The 20,639-nt window shown below is 44.3% G+C and overlaps 1 protein-coding gene across 4 annotated transcripts in view; it reads left to right on the top strand.

The window, feature by feature from the left end:
- col9a1b (collagen, type IX, alpha 1b) overlaps positions 1–20,639 on the top strand; it is a 159,330-nt gene that overhangs the window by 97,699 nt on the left and 40,992 nt on the right. For all 4 annotated transcript variants that reach the window (XM_069886151.1, XM_069886153.1, XM_069886152.1 and 1 more), the window contains one exon: positions 2,319–2,351. In XM_069886151.1, the coding sequence (XP_069742252.1) occupies positions 2,319–2,351 (33 nt within the window). The remainder of the gene's footprint in view (positions 1–2,318; positions 2,352–20,639) is intronic.

Below are 20,639 nucleotides of genomic sequence, written 5' to 3'. Positions count from 1 at the left end.
TTGTCTGAATAATTCACTACATGTGCTGTAGTCTGTTCTGGGTAATGAAAATGTGAGGATGCCAATAAGCAATACTTAGTCAATCTTCCTTCTTATTGAAACATGTAATTTATATCAATATTCAATAATTATTGGGTTCACCTGAAATAAGGATAAAGATTAAGCAAGTAGAGAGACCGTTGCTCTCAGCCTTGTGCTGCTGTTGTGCAGTTTCTTACTCAATAGCTCCTCTGATTGGCAAATACCTTTTATTAGCTTAGTTTTCAGTAAAGAATCAGCTATAAAATTTCATTTGGATGTAGAAGCCAGTTAATTATATCAGAGCGACAGAGAATATTACTGTGGACTTCACATTGGGTTTTCAGTGTTCCACAGCCAGTTCCTGACAACTGCATTCAGATAATGGAGAGGTTATTGGTTTCAAAACAGAAAAAACTGGAAACATTCAGCACATCAGGCATCATTTTAGAAAATGTGGCAAATGATTTTAGTTTGGGACACTGGTAGAAATAGGGAAGAAAGAAATTCAAGTTAATTTTTAATTAGCAAGTGAGGGATGTATGTGTAGAACATTCAGCTTTGAAAGAGCGAGTCTAAATGCCACAATGGGAGCAACATCCTTGTCTGAGTAAAGTGTTATAAAGGGTTAGGCTATGGGACATGCAGGCCCAATTTATATAACAGATTATGAAAAAGTGAGCCAACATGTTTTAATAGCGAGTTACACTATAGTGCAGAATCAGTATTGAGTGCAGGAGCCAGTAATGTGCTTAGACAGAAGATGAGGTTGCTTTTCCAGCTTGCACTGGATCTTGATTTAATAGTGCAGCAGACCATGGACAGAAAGGTCAGATAGGAATGGAATAGTTTATTAAAGCAGCAGGCAACTTGAAGATTGGAGTCACTCCATGGACTGAATACAGTTGAAAAAAAATGGTGGAGATGCTAGAAACTCAAAAACCAAAACTGCAGGCAGAGTATATGTGGGAAGAGAAACTTAACACTATCAGATGAAGATCCTTTGTCAGAATTGGGAAGGAGAGGGAAAAAAAAAAGCTTTTTAAGAGGGAGAATGGGGAGAGAGGGATGATAGGGTAAAACTGGGATGAAGATCAGCATAAACAGTAAAGATTTTATATATATATATATATAATGTAATACGTGAATGGGAGCATCTAGAAAGTGAGAACAGAGACAAAAGAATGAAATGCAGAGCAGAAAGACATGCTAGCAGGTCAGGCTGGGTGTATTTTTGACTCCGAGTTAAAAAGAGGGTTTTGATGGGATATTGAGGGAGTAAAAAGGTGGAGGGTTTGGTTTACTAATTAGGGCTGCACTCAGAAAGGACATATTGGAGGACTCATCAACTTAGCCAATATGGCAAAACTTCAAAATAAGATCAGTGTGATCACTGTAATGAGGTTATACTAGAGGCCTTCTAATAGCCATCAAGAGATAGAGGAACAAATATGTTAGTAGATTATGATAAGGGGAAAAAGCAACATTTTTGTTCTGGGAAACTTAATTTTCCCAATGAAAGCTTAGCTGGGACAAAATTTGCTCGGTGCATCTGAGGTTATTGAAATAGTATATTGATAGTCCAACTGGAAGAGAGACCATATTGGACCTACTGTTGGGAAATGACCCTGGGCAGGTGAGTGACCTTTCAGTTGGAGGGTATTTTAGTTAGTGATCACAATTCCTGAAGATTTAAGATAGTTATGAATCTAGCCCTATCAACATGTCTTATTATGTTCTTTTAATATGTTCAAAAATTTGGAAAAACATTTTTTCCCCCATATTGTGGAACACTTTACAAAATAGGGTAAGTTAGGCAAATGTAAATATGCATGAGGGAAACCTCATAGATATAAAATATGTTAGAAGAAGAGGGGTAAAGGATAAGAGATGATTATATGGAGCATAATTGTTGGCATGCACTGTTGAGGCCTCTTCTATACTGTGAACTCCATGCAAAATTGACAGATATTTTGCATGTATTATTTGAATCCAGAGTTTAACTTTTCACCTTAAATTGGTTTCACTGGGGTTTCTTTACATATTGATGTGTATATTTTAAAAATGTACCTTGAAGCCAATGCAACATATTCCAATGTTAAAAAGAATCTTATGATGATTATTATTTTAAAGTTTTGATTTTCACAGAATTGTAATGCCCTAAATGCGTTGTTTAGTTACAAAACCGTTCTGCAGTGTCGTATCTGTATTGTTAACATTGCTTTGGAGAGGATACAACTCATTTGCTCTCTCTTTTCTTCACCTCCCCCCCCCCCCCCCATATCATTTTATGTGTGTAGGGTGATAGAGGATCCGCAGGCCCCAAGGGCTCTGTAAGTATTTTGCAAATTTCTTTTAATGTTATCATGTTGTGAGCTTAGTCCTTAACATTACTGAAATATAGATTTTGAGGGAATTTGATAAATGAAATTTAAAATAATAAAATACCATTCAATTCAAATGAGAAAACACATTTAAGTAATTTTAGATGGCAGGTAGTATGATGGGTGCATCAAAGGTTCCAGTGTTAAGATGCATCATAATTGTGTGGTCTGATCTGCTGTTATTTCTGCTTATTCTGTAAGCTTTTTATGTTCTATCTATTGTTTGCATTGCACGGTGATTCCTGTATGTTTATGAAAGAGAAGAGGTCTCAGAGAAATAGTGGTGGAATACAATTCATGAAAATGCTGTTGTCAGAATGGATCCTAAGCCAAATGGCAACCATTTAAGTCATGAGAAATTAAAGATGGGAAAACTAGTAGAAAGGAATTCTGAGGGATTTCAGTAATTATTTTAAATTAATTATGGACATTCAGCATAGTTTTGTTAAGGGAAGGTGACAACTGAGCAATGTCGAATTTCTGAAATGGCAGAAAGATAAGAGCATTATTAGATATTGTATGCATGGATTGACAAGGTTCTCTCAGCAGTCCGACCAGAAAGCAAATGCTTATGAGATTGGGAGGGAAGTGACGTTGGATGAAAAACCATCAATTAAAACAAATAACTAAATAACTGATTTGAATGATTAAAAATAAATTATTAAAATAATATTGACTTGAAGTCGCTCACCAAAGTCACTTTGAGGTATCGCAAGTCCTAGAAGTATACTTCAGAAAACCACCTTATAGTTGAGAGTGATAAAGACAATGTATTAGTAAACTGCAAGAAGAATTAATGTTATGAATGAATCGATCATTTCTTTCTTCGTTTTAGACTTGATTATCTAACTCAGCCTTGGTTTGCCTGATTTGTTCTACTCTCTATTCAAAACAAAAATGTTAATCAAAACTCCATTGCCTGTTCACCTATTATTCCTTGTAGAGCTTAAAAAAAACTCATCATTGTTTTCAGATCTGTATCCTAGCCTCTCCCTACCTCTAAAATCTCTTCCAGCCCAAAACTCTTAGCAGATGTCTCAACTTCTGTTCTTTTCTCCCCCCACCCCCAAGTTAATTGCTCCCCTTTTACAGCCAAACTGTTGATGCTCTCAGCACCTTAAAACTTTTCAACTGTCGACCTTCTTTTCTTCTTAAAATGCCTCTTTCAACCTATCTCTTTGATCAACATTTGATCATCCATTCAAATCACTGTGTCAAATTTTGTGTGATAGTGTTCCAACAAAGTGGTTTGGAGGACTTGTTAGGTAAATGGTACCTCAAAAATATTTCAGGGGATTTGGGGTTAGGCAGCACTAGCTCAGTGTTTTGGGTCATGACCCTTTCTTGAGATTAATTTAATTTTTTTAACAATACAGCACAGTAGAAGGCCCTTCTGGCCCATGAAACCTGTGCTAACCAATCACACCCAATTAACCTACCAAACCCATACATGTTTGGAAGGTGGGGGAAACTAGAGCACATGGGGAAACCCATTCAGATCATAAGGAGAAGATTAAACTCCTTACAGACAGTGCTGGATTTATATTAATAATGTTAAAATAGGAAGAGGATATAACAAGTATATAAAGAGGGCACATGATGGAGAGAAGGGTTTGCGAGAGGCCAATTGATAGAAGTGGAATAGGCCCATATAGACCACCTGTTTGCACTGAACATGATGCCCAAAGTTAAATAAAACTCTAATTATTGCACATGATTGATATCTTTCTCCCCTGCTTGCTCATGTGCCCATCTAGGAGACTCTTAAACACTAATATCGTATCTACCCCCATCACTACTCTTGCAGCCCATTCCTGGTACCAACATACTTTGTGTAAAGAAAAATAAATGCTCCACACATCCCTTTAAATGTGAGACCTCTGGAACTTGGCATTTTTTTTGAATGTCTCAGGATTGGCTAACCTTTTAATTTAGACACCCAGCCATTGTAATAAGCCATTTTGGCCTACAAGTCCATGCAACCCAATTAACCTACACCCCCAGTACATACTTGTGAAGTGAAATGGTCTGTTACCATGCTGTATGTCTGAATTAAAAATTAAAAGGTTGGCCACCCATATCCTATCCTATCTATGCTTCTTGTAATTTTGTAAATTTATATCAAATCTCTCCTCAGCCTCCAATACTCCAAGTTTATCCAACCTCTCCCCATATCTCAGTACCTAAACCAGGCAATGTCCTGGTAAACCAAATTAGATTTGTCTTCTTTCTTGAAGATGGCCATGGCCACAAGAAGGCATTGGGAAACTTGAGTCATTTGAGTACAGGGGAATCCAATAGAAACAGCAGGAGAGCACTACCTCATCAGCTACCCACCTGCTCAGCTCATACTATCAAGCACCCACTGTCTCACCTGTGTTAAAGTCTGAGAGTCCCATTTTTGGCCTTATCAGGTACCAGAACTGATAGAACAAGAGAAACATTCTTGGCTTTGAGGCACCGAGAGGCAGAAACAAAAAGTGGTCATAATGGTAAGATGAAAATTGATGAGAAGGTGCGATTAGAAAGGTTGAATATTAGCAAGTCATCTTGTCCAGGAGAAAGGTATGGAAATTGCAGAAGGACATGCCATTATGTTTGTGTTCTCTTGATAGAGGACTGGAAAATAGCACATTTGACAACCCTGTTTAGAATGGGGTGTCAGAAAAAAGTGGAAGCTGGAGCCACATCAGTTGAATCACACTGGTCAGGATGTACTCAGAAACCAGTTGGGGAAAATACTAATAGATGCTTTGTACAGTCTTTTGAGCTTGCTGCTACCTCAGCACACCACAATTTATTCAGATAAAAATTTTAAAGAATGACCATGGAGAAGGTCCTGTCGATTGGGAGCCTGGAGATCAACCCGGAAGCCCAGGGATGCTTCGAGATCTGGAGGCATGCGGTTGAGGCGATCATCCTAACACAAGCAGAGGTGATCAACACAAACCAAAAATGGCTCATGGTGCTCCGCACCACGCTGGGCCCCTGAGATTTCAAGGCCATCAAGGACTGCACAGACTACGAACCTGCATTAACCATCCTGGAGAGCATGTACAAGCCTCCAACAAACATGGTCTACGCCAAATACCTGCTCAGCATCAGGTCTCAGCAGCCAAGTGAGACGGCAGATGCCTATCTGGGGGCCCTGCGGGAGTTAGCCCACCTATGCCTGACTGAGATCTGGGTGACTGAAAGGGAAGTGGAGCAATTGATCCAAGACTCCTGCGTGCGAGGGCTGCACTCAAGGAGCGCCCAGCAGAAACTGCTGAAAGAAAACATTGCCTCACTTGACAGGACAATGGAGGTGGTCCACTCCCTAGAGGCTGCAGCTCTTCATGCTGAGGTTTTCAATGCCCGACTCCTTCAACATCCGGTCTGGCAGATGTAGACAACCACTGTAGCTGAAGGGCCTTACAAGGAGGAGACTATAGCTGCTGCTGGCACCCAGCGTCCTTGTAAGTACTGCGGGTCCTGGTGTGGGTCAGACAGGTGATCCTGCAAGAGCTGTCCTGCAAGGAGCTCGTACTGCACCCGATGTGGTAAGAAAGGCCACTACGCAAAGGTGTGTCTTTCCACACCCATCAGGAGCACTGCAGCCCTCCATGATCAGCTGGGAGCCCTCCTGTACATCACCATATGCAAGGACTGGGCGACGCCATCACTCAGCCCACCACTTCTGCCTGCACTGCCGACATCACTTCTGGCCCATCCACCGACCGGCACTGCTGCAGTGTGCTCGACCTAGGCGCCGCCATCTTCCCCTGGACGACTTCCGCCTGCACCAATAACATCACTTCTGCCAGTACTGATGGCGTCACTTCCTACTTTACAGCCAGCTAGGCTGCCTGACCACACTGACGCTATGTGCGTCTGCCGGGCGCTGCCATCTTGGGCCAGTCAGGACTCGACGGCAGATCAATGGGATGACGTGGTCAACACAGGCACATACCCGATCTCCCACCCGACTCACCCCCATGCCTGGAAAGGAAGCCACTGGCCACTATTCACCTCATCCATCGGGGAGCAGTGACTCAGACCCCAAGATGGTTCTAGCATCCACCACCTTAAAAAGGAATATTCCCCATAGACTCGAGCACTCAATGATGGACATTGCTCTCAATGGGAAGATAACAAAATGCCTGTTCAATATCAGTTGTACTAAGAGCTTTGTTCACCCGAATGGCCCAGACACTAAAACTCAAAATCCCCTGAACTTTGGAATTGCTTTCACAGACCAGGACTGCTCCATCTCAACCCTCAGGCGCTGCTCAGTGGATTTGACAGTGGGGGAGGTGAAAACATATGACAGGTTCAGGCTCCTAGTTATGCCCAGTCCTCTTAGGGCTGGACTTCCAATGCCACCTCCCAAGCCTTACCATCACTTTTGGCGGACTCCTCCCCCCACTCACACTCCACAGCGCACAGCCCTGTGACCGCCCAATCCACCTGTAGCCTCTCCATGCTATGGATAATCCCTCTTGTCCTCTTCAACTACCTTATGCCAGATTGCAAGCTCATAGCTGCCAGTAGCAGGCGCTATTGCACGGCCGACTGGGCCTTCATTTAGGCAGAGGTGAGGCGGCTTCTGGTGGAAGATATCATAGCACCAGTCCCTTTGACAGCAAACAAAGAATGGGTCATCGATTACAGCCAGACCATAAACCAGTACACAACACAACTGGATGCCTACCCCCTACCCAGAATAGCCAACATGGTCACTGAGATAGCCCACTATAAGGTTTTCGACAATTAACCCAAAGTCAGCCTACCACCAGCTCCCTATCCATACATGGGATAAGTCATATACTGCCTTCGAGGCAGACGGGCACCTCTACCAGTTCCGCTGGGTTCCATTTGTTGTCACTAATGAGGTCTCCGTTTTCCAGCAGGAGATGAACTGCATGGTAGACCGGCACAACCTAAGAGCAACCTTCCCGTACTTGGACAATGTCACCATCTGCGGTCACGACCAGCAAGACCACAATGACAACCTGGAGAGATTTCTCCAGACGGCCGTGGAGCTGAACCTCACTGACAACAAAGAAAAGTGCGTGTTCAGCACCACCCGCCTTGCCATCCTAGGGAACATCGTGGAACATGGTGTCATTGGTCCAGATCCAGAACGCATGTTCCCACTAATGGAACTGCCCCTCCCCCACGCGCTCAAGGCCCTTCTCAGGTGCCTTGGACTGTTCTCCTATTACTCCCAGTGGGTCCTTTGTTTCTCAGACAAGATCCGCCCACTGGCCCAAGCCACCACCTTTCCTCTCCCCCCAGAGGCGAATACAGCTTTCGCTCACATCAGGCAGGACATCACTGTTGCGACGATGCATGCCGTGGTTGAGGACATCCCATTCCGGGTGCCTCTGATGTTGCCCTCGCAGCCATCCTCAACCAAGGGGGAGGGCAACCCGTAGCCTTTTTCTCCAGGTCCCTCCATGGTTCCGAGCTCAGACATTCCGTCATTGAAAAGGAGGCCTAGGTGATTGTGGTAGCGGTTGGCCACTGGTGCCACTATCTGGCAGGTAAGAGGTTCACCCCCCCCTCACCGACCAGCGCGCAGTGGCTTTCATGTTCAGTACCACCCATAAAGGCAAGATCAAGAATTATAAGATCTTGCGCTGGAGAGTCGAGTTGGCCACGTTCAGCTATGACATCTAGTATAGACCAGGAAAGGTCAACGAATTCCCCGATGCCCTGTCCCGGACCTGCGCCATGGTGCAATCCAACTAACTGCAGGCGCTGCTTGACACCCTTTGTCACCCAGGCATCATGCACCTGTAGCATTTCATCAAATCCCAGAACCTCCTCTTCACCGTACAAGAAGTCTGGACCATGACCGAGTCTTTCAGGGTCTGTGCGGAGTGCAAACCACGCTTCTTTTGCCCACCACAGGCCCACATCGTCAAGGCCACTCGGCACTTTGAATGGATTAGTATCGACTTCAAGGGCCCCCTGCCTTCTACGAACAAGAACGTCCACTTCCTCACAGTCGTAAACAAATACTCCCATTTTCCTTTTGCCATCTCTTGCCCTGACACCTCCACAGTCATCGTTATCAGGGCTCGGATGCAGATCTTCACCATGTTCGGATACCCGGCATTTATCCACAATGATCGGGGGTCCGGTTTCATGAGTGAGAAGCTGCGCCAGTACCTGGTAGCGCGAGGCATTGTGACTTGTCGTACAACTAGTTACAACCAGAGGGGCAACAGGCAGGTGGAGCGCAAAAACAGGGTGATCTAGAAGGCAGTCCTCCTGGCCCTGAGGTCCAAAGACAGGTCTGTTGACTACTGGCAAAAAGCCCTCCCCAAGGCACAGATTGTCAGGGACCGTGTTAGGGAACTAGAGCTGCAGCTCGATGACCTCAGGCTGGTTAGGGAAATAGAGGTAGTCATAGACAGGAATTTCAGCCAGGTGGTCACGCCAGGGCCACGTGAGGATGAAAGGTGGGTAACTGTTAGGAGAGGGACAAAAGAACGTAAGGTGCCAGAGACGAGCCCTGTGAATGTAACCCTCAGCAATAAGTACTCCTCTTTGAGCACTGTTGAGGGGGACATCAAGGTTGGGGGGAGTGACAGTGGCTGTGCCTCCGGCACGAGGTCGGCCCCTGTAGCTCAGAAATGGAGGGAAAGGAAGAGGAGGGCAATTGTGGTAGGAGACTCCATAGTTAAGAGGACGGATAGGGGATTCTGCGGACGCAGCAAGGAGAACCGGATGGTGGTTTGCCTCCCTGGTGCCAGGGTCCGAGATGTTGCTGCTCGTGTCCCAGATATCCTAAAGTGGGAGGGACAGGAGCCAGAGGTCATGGTACATGTAGGTACCAATGACATAGGGAGAATTAGAGAAGAGGTCCTAAAAAGTGAGTACAGGCAGTTAGGTAGGGAGTTAAAAAGAAGGACCGCAAAGGGGGTAATCTCTGGATTACTCCCTGTGCCACGTGACAGTGTGAATAGAAATAGAATGAGGTGGAGGATTAACACGTGGCTGAAGGGGTGGAGTAAGGGGCAGGGTTTTAAGTTTCTGGATAACTGGGACCTTTTTTGGGGGAGATGTGACCTGTACAGTAAGGACGGGTTACACTTAAATCCCAGGGGGACCAGAATCCTGGCACAGGTATTTGCTAGGGCTACTCAGGATCCTTTAAACTAGAATGGTTGGGGGGAGGGAACAAAATAGTACAGAGCAGTAAGGAGAAGGTTAGAATGCAAACAAAGAAAGTTTGTAGTAAGTATTTGAATATGGATGGGCAGGTGATAGAGAAGGGAAATGCTCTGGAAGAAGATGAAGGGCAATTGGCAGGAAAAGTAAATAATGTTGTTCTTAAAGATGAGGGAAAACAGGGATTAAAAATTGGGAAATCCCTGAAATTCATATATTTTTATGCCAGGAGTATTGTAAAAAAGGTGGATGAGCTGAAGGTGTGGATTGATACTTGGAAGTATGATGTGGTAGCGATTAGTGAGACATGGTTGCAGGAGGGATGTGATTGGCAACTGAATATCCCTGGGTTTCGTTGTTTTAGGTGTGATAGAGTCGGAGGGGCAAGAGGAGGTGGGGTTGCATTGCTTGTCAGGGAAAATATTACAGCGGTGCCTAGGAAGGATAGATTAGAGGGCACATCCACGGAGGCTATTTGGGTGGAACTGAGGAGTAGGAAAGGAGAGGTTACACTTGTAGGGGTGTATTATAGACCACCCGGAGGGGACCGAGCCCTAGAGGAGCAAATCTGTAGGGAGATAGTAGATATTTGTGATAAGCACAGGGTTGTAATTATGGGAGATTTTAATTTTCCACATATAGATTGGGAAACACATTCTGTGAAAGGACTGGATGGGTTAGAGTTTGTGAAATGTGTGCAAGATAGTTTTTTACAACAATATGTAGAGGTGCCGACCAGAGAAGGAGCAGTGTTAGATCTACTGTTGGCAAATGGGATGGGTCAAGTGACAGAGGTTAGTGTTGGCGAGCACTTCGGGTCCAGTGATCATAATGCCATCAGCTTCAATGTCATTATGGAAAGAGAGAAGTCAGGGCCAAGGGTTGAGGTTTTTGATTGAGGAAAGCTAGATTTGAGGAGATGCAAAAGGACTTGCAGGGTGTGCATTGGGACAATTTGTTTTATGGGCAGGATGTAGTAGAGAGTTGGAAGTCTTTTAAAGATCAGATTTTGAGAGTGCAAAAGCTTTATGTTCCTGTTAGGTTAAAAGGAGGGGCAAAAGGTTTGAGAGAGCCGTGGTTTTCAAGGAATATTGGAAACTTGGTTCGAAGAAAAAGGGAGGCGTACATTAGATATAAGAAGCATGGAGTTAAGGAGATGTTTGAAAGATACATTGAATGTAAGAGGAATCTTAAGAGAGGAATTAGGAAAGCTAAAAGAAGGTACGAGAAAACTATGGCAAGCAGGGTGAAAACTAATCCAAAAGAGTTCTACAAATATGTTAATGGTAAGAGGAAAGCTAGAGACAAAATTGGTCCCTTAGAAAATCAGAGCGGAAAACTGTGTGTGGAGCCTAGAGAAATGGGGGAGATATTGAACAGTTTCTTTTCTTCGGTATTCACTAAGGAGAAGGATATTGGGAGATGTGAGATAAAAAAAGCAAATTGGGTAAATATGGGGAATATAGAGATTACAAAAGGTGTAGTTTTAAGGCTTTTGAAGAATATAAAGGTGGATAAGTCTCCAGGACCAGACGGGATCTTCCCCAGGACATTGAGAGAAGTGAAGGAGGAAATAGCAGAGGCTCTGGCGGTAATTTTCCAAATGTCATTAGATATGGGGATAGTGCCGGAGGATTGGCGCATTGCGCATGTGGTTCCGTTATTTAAAAAGGGTTCAAGGAGGAAGCCTGGCAACTATCGGCCTGTAAGTTTGACGTCTGTGGTAGGTAAATTAATGGAGAAAATTCTTAGAGATAGTACTTATAAACATCTGGATAGACAGGGTCTGATCAGGAGCACTCAACATGGATTTGTGGGAGGAAGGTCATGTTTGACCAATCTGATTGAATTTTTTGAAGAGGTGACTAGGAATGTGGATGAGGGTAGCGCAGTGGATGTTGTCTATATGGACTTCAGTAAGGCCTTCGATAAGGTACCACATGGAAGGTTAGTTAGGAAGGTGCAGTCTTTAGGTATAAATTTTAAGATAGTCAAATGGATTGAACATTGGCTGAAAGGGAGAGGCCAGAGAGTGGTAGTGGATAATTGTCAGGTTGGAGGCCGGTGACCAGTGGTGTGCCTCAAGGATCTGTATTGGGCCCATTGTTGTTCGTTATATACATTAATGATCTAGATGATGGGGTGGTGAATTGGATTAGTAAATATGCAGACGATACTAAGATAGGTGGAATAGTGGATAATGAAGAAGGTTTTCAAGGATTGCAGAGGGATTTGGGCTGCTTAGAAAAGTGGGCTGAAAAATGGCAGATGGAATTTAATGCTGATAAGTGTGAAGTGCTTCATTTTGGTAAGAAGAATCAGAATAGGACATACATGGTAAATGGGAGAGCATTGAGGAATACAGAAGAGCAGAAAGATTTAGGAGTAACGGTACATCGTTCCCTGAAGGTAGAAACTCACGTGAATAGGGTGGTGAAGAAGGCTTTTAGTATGCTGGCCTTTATCAATCATTGCATGGAATATAGGAGTTGGGAGGTGATGTTGAGATTGTACAAGATGTTGGTGTGGCCTAATTTGGAGTTCTGTGTGCAGTTCTGGTCGCCTAATTATAGGAAGGATATAAACAGAGTGGAGAGAGTGCAGAGAAGGTTTACCAGAATGTTACCTGGGTTTAAGCATCTAGAGTATAGGGAGAGATTGGACAGATTAGGTCTTTATTCTTTGGAGCGTAGAAGGTTGAGAGGGGATTTGATAGAAGTATTTAAGATTATGAAAGGGATAGACGGAGTGGATGTGGATAGACTATTTCCGTTAAGAGGAGGAAAGATTAAAACAAGAGGACATGAGTTAAGAATTAAGGGGCAGAGGTTTAGAGGTAACATGAGGGGGAACTTCTTTACTCAGAGAGTGGTAGCCGTGTGGAATGATCTTCCGGGAGATATAGTGGCGGCGGAGTCAATTGTATTATTTAAGAAAAGGTTGGACAGGTATATGGATGAGAAGAAGATGGAGGGTTATGGGCATTGTGCAGGGAGGTGGGACTAGAAAGGGGTGTTTGGTTTGGTGCGGACTAGAAGGGCCTAATGGCCTGTTTCCGTGCTGTAATTGTTATGTTATTCCATTTGGTCACTCTTGTGCATGGCTATCAATCAGACCCCCCACAAGCACCTTTTCTCATTCCCCAGGAAATGGGAGACTAGAATCTCACTCCCAGCTTGGCTCACATCTCCGGGATCGGTGCTCCTACGCAAACATATGTGGGCCCACAAAGCTGACCTGGTCCCTCAGCACACCACATGTGTATGTACACAATCTTTGAAATTGGAAGGACATGTTGAGAACAGTGATTAAAGTATGTGAACTCCAACAGAAGCCTAGAATAAAAAAAATTGGGAGATTTTATTGAATCTTTTAAAATATTTATTGGGCAAAAACTGTAGTATTGCATTCAATAATGATCCTTGAGCCATCAGCTGAAGGGAACAACTTCCTTCTATCCTGTTCTGGTCAGAACACACTCGAACAAGTCAAGGACTTCAACACATTCCTGATTCTCTGTACCAATGGGTTATGGCTCAATGCTAAGCAATCCCACAATATACTACGGTCCCATACAAAGAGTAGTGCACACCTTACCAATGACTCCTCCAGCAATGTCCACAGTTCCCAAAATGGTGTAGAGAAACATTCGTAGTCAGGACCAAGGATCAAAGAAACTGGTCAGCCTATGTTAGGCTTTTAAAGTGCAGTCAATTGGGGAGTCCAGCCCATGTCATCATTGAGTGATTTAAAGGGGCCAATGGACATCAGTGAGTGATTTAAAGGGGCCAATGGACATCAGTGAGTGATTTAAAGGGGCCAATGGACATCAGTGAGTGATTTAAAGGGGCCAATGGACATCAGAGAGTGATTGAAAGGGGCCAATGGACATCAGTGAGTGATTTAAAGGGGCCAATAGATAGGTATGCACTATTGAGTGGGCAGAGTCCAACCTTGCTTGGCAGGTGATGTAACTTCTGATGAGATTCTAGACAGAGAGGTCCCCCATAATCCACATTCCCACCAAGTTCCTGACTGAGAGTTCCTCCACAATCCACTCCACATTCCACCCTTAGAAGTCACACTACTGAATCATACAGTTATGATCAGCAACATTTTAGACAATGGTGAACATAAAAAGAAATCTTCAGCTGTCTGGTAACGCAACTTATACAAAATGATGTGTACACAAACTGCGCAAATAAAAGTATATAATAAATACAGAGGTAACACAAGCTACCACCAGTTGCCTCAAAGGCTGACAAAGCTCTGGCTCTCAGCTTTATTGGTGGAGAATGGAGTGCTAAAAATTCTTTTCCACCTCTGGAACGTCCCTCTGTCCTAATTTCCATTGAATACAAAGAAAAGGGACACTCTGCCTGGGGCCCAGGACCTTCTGTCGATTGATTGCCCAGTCCTGAAATCAAGGACTCTATATGTTGCTCCACGATCTCTTCAGTGGTATCTTGGAAGAGTATATCATTGATGTAATGGGTCACTTTAAAAAAAAACATTGTGTTATTAATCCGTGGCAGAGTAGGATGTGAATGTATCCCTGGGGCAGCTGACAGAAGATGTAATTGGATGTCCCTCCCAGGTAAAGGCAAACTGGTCTGTGAAGAAGGGCTCAAGGGAATGGAAAAGAATGCATTAGCGAGGTCCAACACAGCATACTAATACTTGGTGTTCCTGCCCCCTGATGTCCTCCATGAAGGAGATCACATCAGGAATGGCAGCAGTGAGGCGGGGGAGCGGGGGTGTGATTTTATTTAAACTCCTATAGTCTATTGTCATGCACCATATGGAATTCTTCTTATGTATGGGCTAGATAGGACTGTTGTAGAAGGACACAGTGGGTCTAATTACTTCCTCATGAAGTAATGCCTCAATCGCTTCTGCTGTCTCTTCAGTGCCTCCCAGCACCCGATACTGCTGGGTGCAGACCACCCTTCTGCCTTCTGGAGTCCATTTGGCATCTCCAACCACGATGGTTGCCCAGGCAACCCAGAAGGTAAACTTCCTATTGTTGGTACACAGCAATTGCCCCTTGAGTACATTCATGCCAAGAGTGCACTCTGGGGAGGCTGCTACCAGGATGGGTATGGGACAGGGAGGCTTGACACCTTAGGAGAAGTGGAGGATGACTTCTCTGGTGGTGAGGACTGAGCCCCCAGCCCCTTTATAAACTCTTCTGGGTTTCCGTGGACAATAGTACGTTCAGCCCTGGATTCAACCAGCGCCATCCAGTGCTAGGTATTCCCCTTTTCCCCAGTGTACAGCCATTGGGATAAATGGCCTCAGGCCACCCGGGTTGGACAGGATCGCTGAATGGGTCTGCTAGGGGCCCTGGCCTCCATCCTATGGATCGAGGGTGGAGGTGTGCCATGCTGGGGGGGGGGGGGTTCTGATTCAAGTTTAAATTGGCCATTTCCTGTCACACTAGGGAGAAAATCTCTGCCCTGAGGGCACAGGGTCCTCTTCTGGTGGGGGAGGAGCAGAAGGCTGAATGATCTGGGGCGAGGTGGGTGGTATCATCAGTGTTCCACCCTTGCAGGGCTTCCCCTACAATGCAAACATGGCAGAAGTGGAGATGCCATGGATGCGGGCATGATTCAGGCTAGCATGTGTTGAGACAAAGTATATTTCCCTGTGGGTTAGTGGGAAAGTGGACTCACTGACCTTGGTGTTGGCATGGCAAACCTATGTGGGGATCCCCAGTGTGGGTTTTCCCTGCTCCATATACTTTAGCTCCTTCAGAAGGGTGATGGCTTCCCGGGCAGTTTTACTGCTCACCCGTCTCATCATGGGCACCCTCTTGAGATAGAGGCAGGCAATGGTCACCAGGTGGCTAGCCAAGGCGGTGGTTACCCGAGAATCCTCAGGCCCACAGGCACCCCCATAGAAAGACCATTCTCTGATCACTGAACATGTACCACTGTGGCCAGCCCTTCAGGTCCCATTCCAGGAGTGTGGCTGCATCTTAGCCACAGGGTTTTGCTCTTGTCAATCCCTTCAGTTGACACCCGTAGGGCATTGTTGACTATCAGCTGTGCTGACAGGCTGCCCAGAGCACTGGCCTCTAGGTGGAAGAGACAGATGAGGAGCCACTTCATCCTACATTTTGAGCAGCCATGCAGCCAGGTGCTAGTCTTGCCACTGGCGATATTGATCTCCCAGCCCAGGTAATATACCAATGAAAGCCCCGAGGACCCCAAAATCCAGCAGCAACAGATATTCACCAAGACAAATGGTTACTTAAACAAAAGTTCCTTTTAATTATCTTTAAACATGAAAATAGAATCACACTTTAACTTAACTTTACTAACTTATTTAACCTAACTTAACCCCCTTCTAATTCTAAGTGCACGTGTATGTAATGTGTGTGTAAGGTCAGAAAAGTTCTTTGGTTCACGGTCCAATCTCTCTTCTCATTCCTCCAAGTTCACTGGTTGCAGGCAATTCTTATACTGTGCACAGAATTTAACATTTATAAAGTTCACCAGGCTTTGGTGCAAGAAAGGTAAATGGTTACCAGTCAGGAAGGTTCTTGTCAGTTTTCAGAGAGAGATTTGTTGTTTCAGGACATCCACAACTGATGTACTTCTATCAGCCACTCCAGTGTCTTGCTGACGAAACTTGCCCCTTCCAGGTTCTCCAGATGATAACCTCTTTCTTTCAGGTCACCACAGAGTTCCTTTTTGTTTCTCTTACTCCATTTTTGTTTCTCTTATTCCAAGTGAAACATTAGACAGCCAGTCCTCTCCTCTTGCATGAACCATAAGGGCTTTGACCAGGCCTCCTTCCAAATGGGCTTGCTAGCTTGTACTATTTCAGTCCCAGCTACTTCTGCTGGCTGTAACACTGTCAAGTGATGTGTGTGTGTGTCTCTCTCTCTCTCTCTCTCTCTCTCTCTCTCTCTCTGAGAGAAAAACCTGTTTGACTCTCTTTGCTTGCAAAACCACATGACCTTCTTACAACAGCAAACAATATGCGGCTCCAACAAGCAAACAACAATCCATTAGTGAAGTCTCTTGAGCACTCTTCAAAGCTCTTGAAAAAGGTCTGAGTAGCCGATATGTCTAGCATAGGGCAGAGCTCCAGTATTTCAAATAAGATCTGTTTTTAAATGTTTGTATGTGACCTACTCTAACAAATCTTTCCCAATTTATCTCCCAAAAACATATCTATATACTCTGTCACAGCTGGAGTAGCCCTGGGACTCCATGGCCTTGTAACAGCCGTTCATTCACCTGTTCATTCATTTTCTCCCCATTCTTGGCTATCTCCCTGTTAGGGAGAGCAGAAGGGGGCTCTTGAGATGGGTCTGTGACAACTTGACCTCTGTCTGGGCTTGCAGGATCTCATTCTGCATAACTCCTTGGTGGAGTAGTCCTGGGTCTCTATGACCTTGGTACAGCCACTCACCTGTCCACTTGACCTCTCCCCATTCTAGGCTACCTTCCCGTTGGGGAGAGCCGGTGGAGGTGGGGGATGGTGGTGGGGGTCATCGTGGTGGACATTGGATCATGTGGTCACTGGCCAGGTTTGCAGGATCTGAGGTGGGGGGAGAGAAGAACACATGTATCCATCCATCCCATAACCACATGTTCCCCCTCTCATCCATCCAAAATAATGGCCCTTATTTTTAATAGGATTGACCTGCCAGCCAGCTCAGCAGGCCACCTGCAGCTGCTGTGCTTTGAACAGTCAACAGGCAGCCTAAGTAATTTTGGCCTCGGCTGCCAATATGTGGGCCCAGGCAGTGTCCAGTGCCTCCTGCAGGGAACCATGATGGTGCTTTAGGGACTAGTCTTTCTGAGCACCATTTTATTAAATTGTGAGTGATATCCCACTGGCACTTCAGCAAGGATATCATCAACCCACGACTCCCCCAGGCTTCAGGAAATCCCGATTCCTCCAATAGGGAGACAATGTGGTGCCCAATCTTTTCTCCGCAGGGATTCAGCCTGTTGATCCAATTGACCAGTATTGCATGGCCCACCAGCCAAGCTGCTAGCTTTCTGATCCCTTGACTATTGTCAAGGATCCTAATTTTCATCCCCGATATTCCCCTGCAACTCATGGGTCACCTCCTGCTGTCCCTGTTCATAAGGAGGTACACCGTCACACATGCACCCAACAGGACACCCACGCACATACTGGTTAACATAATCTCCTATATAGTTAGTTTCTGGGCATGTGTCTTGCAGAGACTCCATGAACCCTGCTCACCGTGCCAATTGTTACGTGAGATTTAAGTCCGGTTCAATGGGTTCACAGGGAAGTGACTCTGGACACAAGATGACAAACATTTAAATCGTAACAGGGAAGACACAAAACAGCATGATTCTAAAGCTGCATAGCTATTCACATTGGATACAGCAATCTCCAACACCAATGGCCACCTATTCTCTCTTCACTTGCAGTGAAGTTCCAGATAGAGAGGCACATGACTCTCTACAATCCACTACACTGCCTTATAACCCTCCATTTATCTTTCATCCATGTGTCTCAGAGTCTCTTAAATACCCCTTTTGTTCCAGCCTCTACCACCACAGCAATACATTCCAGGCACCCACAACTCTGCGTAAATAAATAAATAGAAACTTTCCTCTAATGTTTAAATTAAATTAAACTTTCCTCCCTTCATTTTGTACAAATGTCCTCTGATATTTGCTACTCACCCCTCATCCTTCTTTACTCCAAAGAAATAAGCCCCAGCTCTGTTAACCTTGCCTCATAAGACACATTTCCCAATCCAGGCAACATCCTAGTAAATCTCCCATCCATAACTTCCACATCTTTCCTGTAATGAGGTGACCAGAAATGAACACAATACTCGAAGTTTGGACTCACCAGAGATTTATAGAGTTGCAACATTATTTCATGACTCCTGAACTCAATCGCTCAATTAATGAAGCCAAGCATCCTATTAGGCCTTCTCAACTGACCAATCAATCTGCGCAGTGACCTTGAGGGATGTATGGATTTGGATCCCAAGTTCCCTCTATTCTTCCACAATGTTAAGTAACCATGTACTCTGCATTCAAGTTTGACTTTCCAAATTGCATTACCTCACACTTAACTGGATTGAACTCCATCTCCACTTTTCTGCTCAACTCTGCACCCTGTGTATATCCTGTTGTAACCTATCCACAACTCCTATCCACACTATCTTCAACACTATCCACAACTCCTCTGACCTTTGTATCCTCTACAAACTTAGATCCCTCTACTTCTTTGTCCAGGTCACATAAAAAAAAATCACAGAGCAGGGGTCCTGGAACAGATCCCCATAGTACTCCACTAGTCATTGACATCCAGGCAGAACACTTCCCATCCACGATTATTGTCTGCCTTCTACTTGCAAGCCAATTCTGAATTCATACAGCCAAGGTTTCATGGATCCTGTGCCTCATGACTTTCTGAACATCTCCCATGGGAACCTTGTCAAATGCCTTACTTAAATCCATATGCGCCACATCATCAACACTACCTACATCAAATTATTTTGTAACTTCCTCAAAAATAAAATCAATTGGGTTTGTGATACACAACTTTCCCCTCACAAGGCCATGTTGGCTATCCCTGAGAAGACTGTACTTCTCGATATAAGCCCAAGTCCTGTCTTTAAGAATTCTCTCAAAAAATTTGTCCACTGGTTTATAATTCCCTGGATTTTCTTGATACCTTTTTAAACAAAGGGACCACGTTTTCTATTCTCCAATCCTCCATCTCCTCCCCTATGGCCAAGAAGGAATCAAGGATCATCATCAACACCACAGCAATCTCTTCTCTCCTTTCCCATTAGCAACCTGGGGTATATCTTGTTTGGTCCTGGGGACTGATCAATCCTGGTATTTTGAAGAAGATCCAGCATCTACTCCTTCCTACTCACAACATAGTCCAGCACACAAGATTGTCCTTTTCTGTCCTCACCTTGACAAAGGTCCTTTTCTCTGGTGAATACTGAAGCAAAATATTCATTTAGGACCTTCCTAACCTTCTCCACCTCCAGGCACATGTTGCCTTCTTTATTCTTAAGTGGCCCCACCTTCACTCTTGTCATCCTTCTGCTCTTCGCATAAGCATAGAATGCCTGAGGGTTTCCTCGTGCCCCCTTCCAGCTCTCCTAAATCCTTTTATAAGTTCCTTATAATAATTTTCATGAGCCCTTTCTGTTTTCTGCTTCCTAAATTTAATGTATGCTTCCTTTCTCCTCTTAACTATCTGCCTCACCTGTTTTATCAACTATGGTTCCCTTTTCCTACCATTCTTTCCCTGTCTCGCTGGTACAAACCTATTTAAAATCCCATGCAAGTGGTCCATAAATATTACTTCTTTTTTGAATTCCTGAGAATATCTGTTCCCAGTTTACTCTCCAGAGTTCCTGCCTTATCCAATCATAATTAGTCCTTCCCCAATTACACACTTTACCATTTTGTCTGCTTTTATTCTTGTCCATAGTTATGTGAAAGCTCAGGGAGTTGTGGTCACTATTACCGAAATGCTCCCCCACTGCAAGGTCTATTACCTGACCAGGTTCATTACTCAGGATTAGATCCAGTATGCCCTCTTCTCCTCAAGTTGATTGGTCCACATACTGTGTCAGGAATCCTTCTTGGTCACACCTAACAAATTCTGTCCATTTGTCCCTCTTGCAGTAAGGAGGGAGGCACCAGACAATATTTGGGAAGTTTTTTAAAAAATAAATTTTTATTTTTCACACTAAACCATAATCAACCAAAATACAAACATTTCCCTCTTTAATATACACAGTGGCATTTTCTCCCCTTTTTCCCCCTTACCTTCCCTCCCCCCTCCATAACCAATAAACCTTCAACATATACAATACAATAAAACCATTAAACAATGTCATCACACAATGAAAGATAAAAAAGAAAAATGTGTCATCTACTTTTACACATTGGATCAAGTCATTTTGTCTTCTCATTCTATCATTTTAGGGGGTGAAGGTCCGAGACAAGCCCTCTCTGTTATGTTCCATGTTCGGTTCCCAAATTTGTTCAAATAATGTGACTTTATTTTTTAAATTATATGTTATTTTTTCCA

This window comes from Narcine bancroftii, chromosome 6 (genome assembly GCF_036971445.1).
Source record: "Narcine bancroftii isolate sNarBan1 chromosome 6, sNarBan1.hap1, whole genome shotgun sequence".
In the NCBI taxonomy this organism is placed as follows: Eukaryota; Metazoa; Chordata; class Chondrichthyes; order Torpediniformes; family Narcinidae; genus Narcine; species Narcine bancroftii.
The sequence above is the reverse complement of the archived record's forward strand: the minus strand, read 5'-3'. Positions and strand labels throughout refer to the sequence as shown.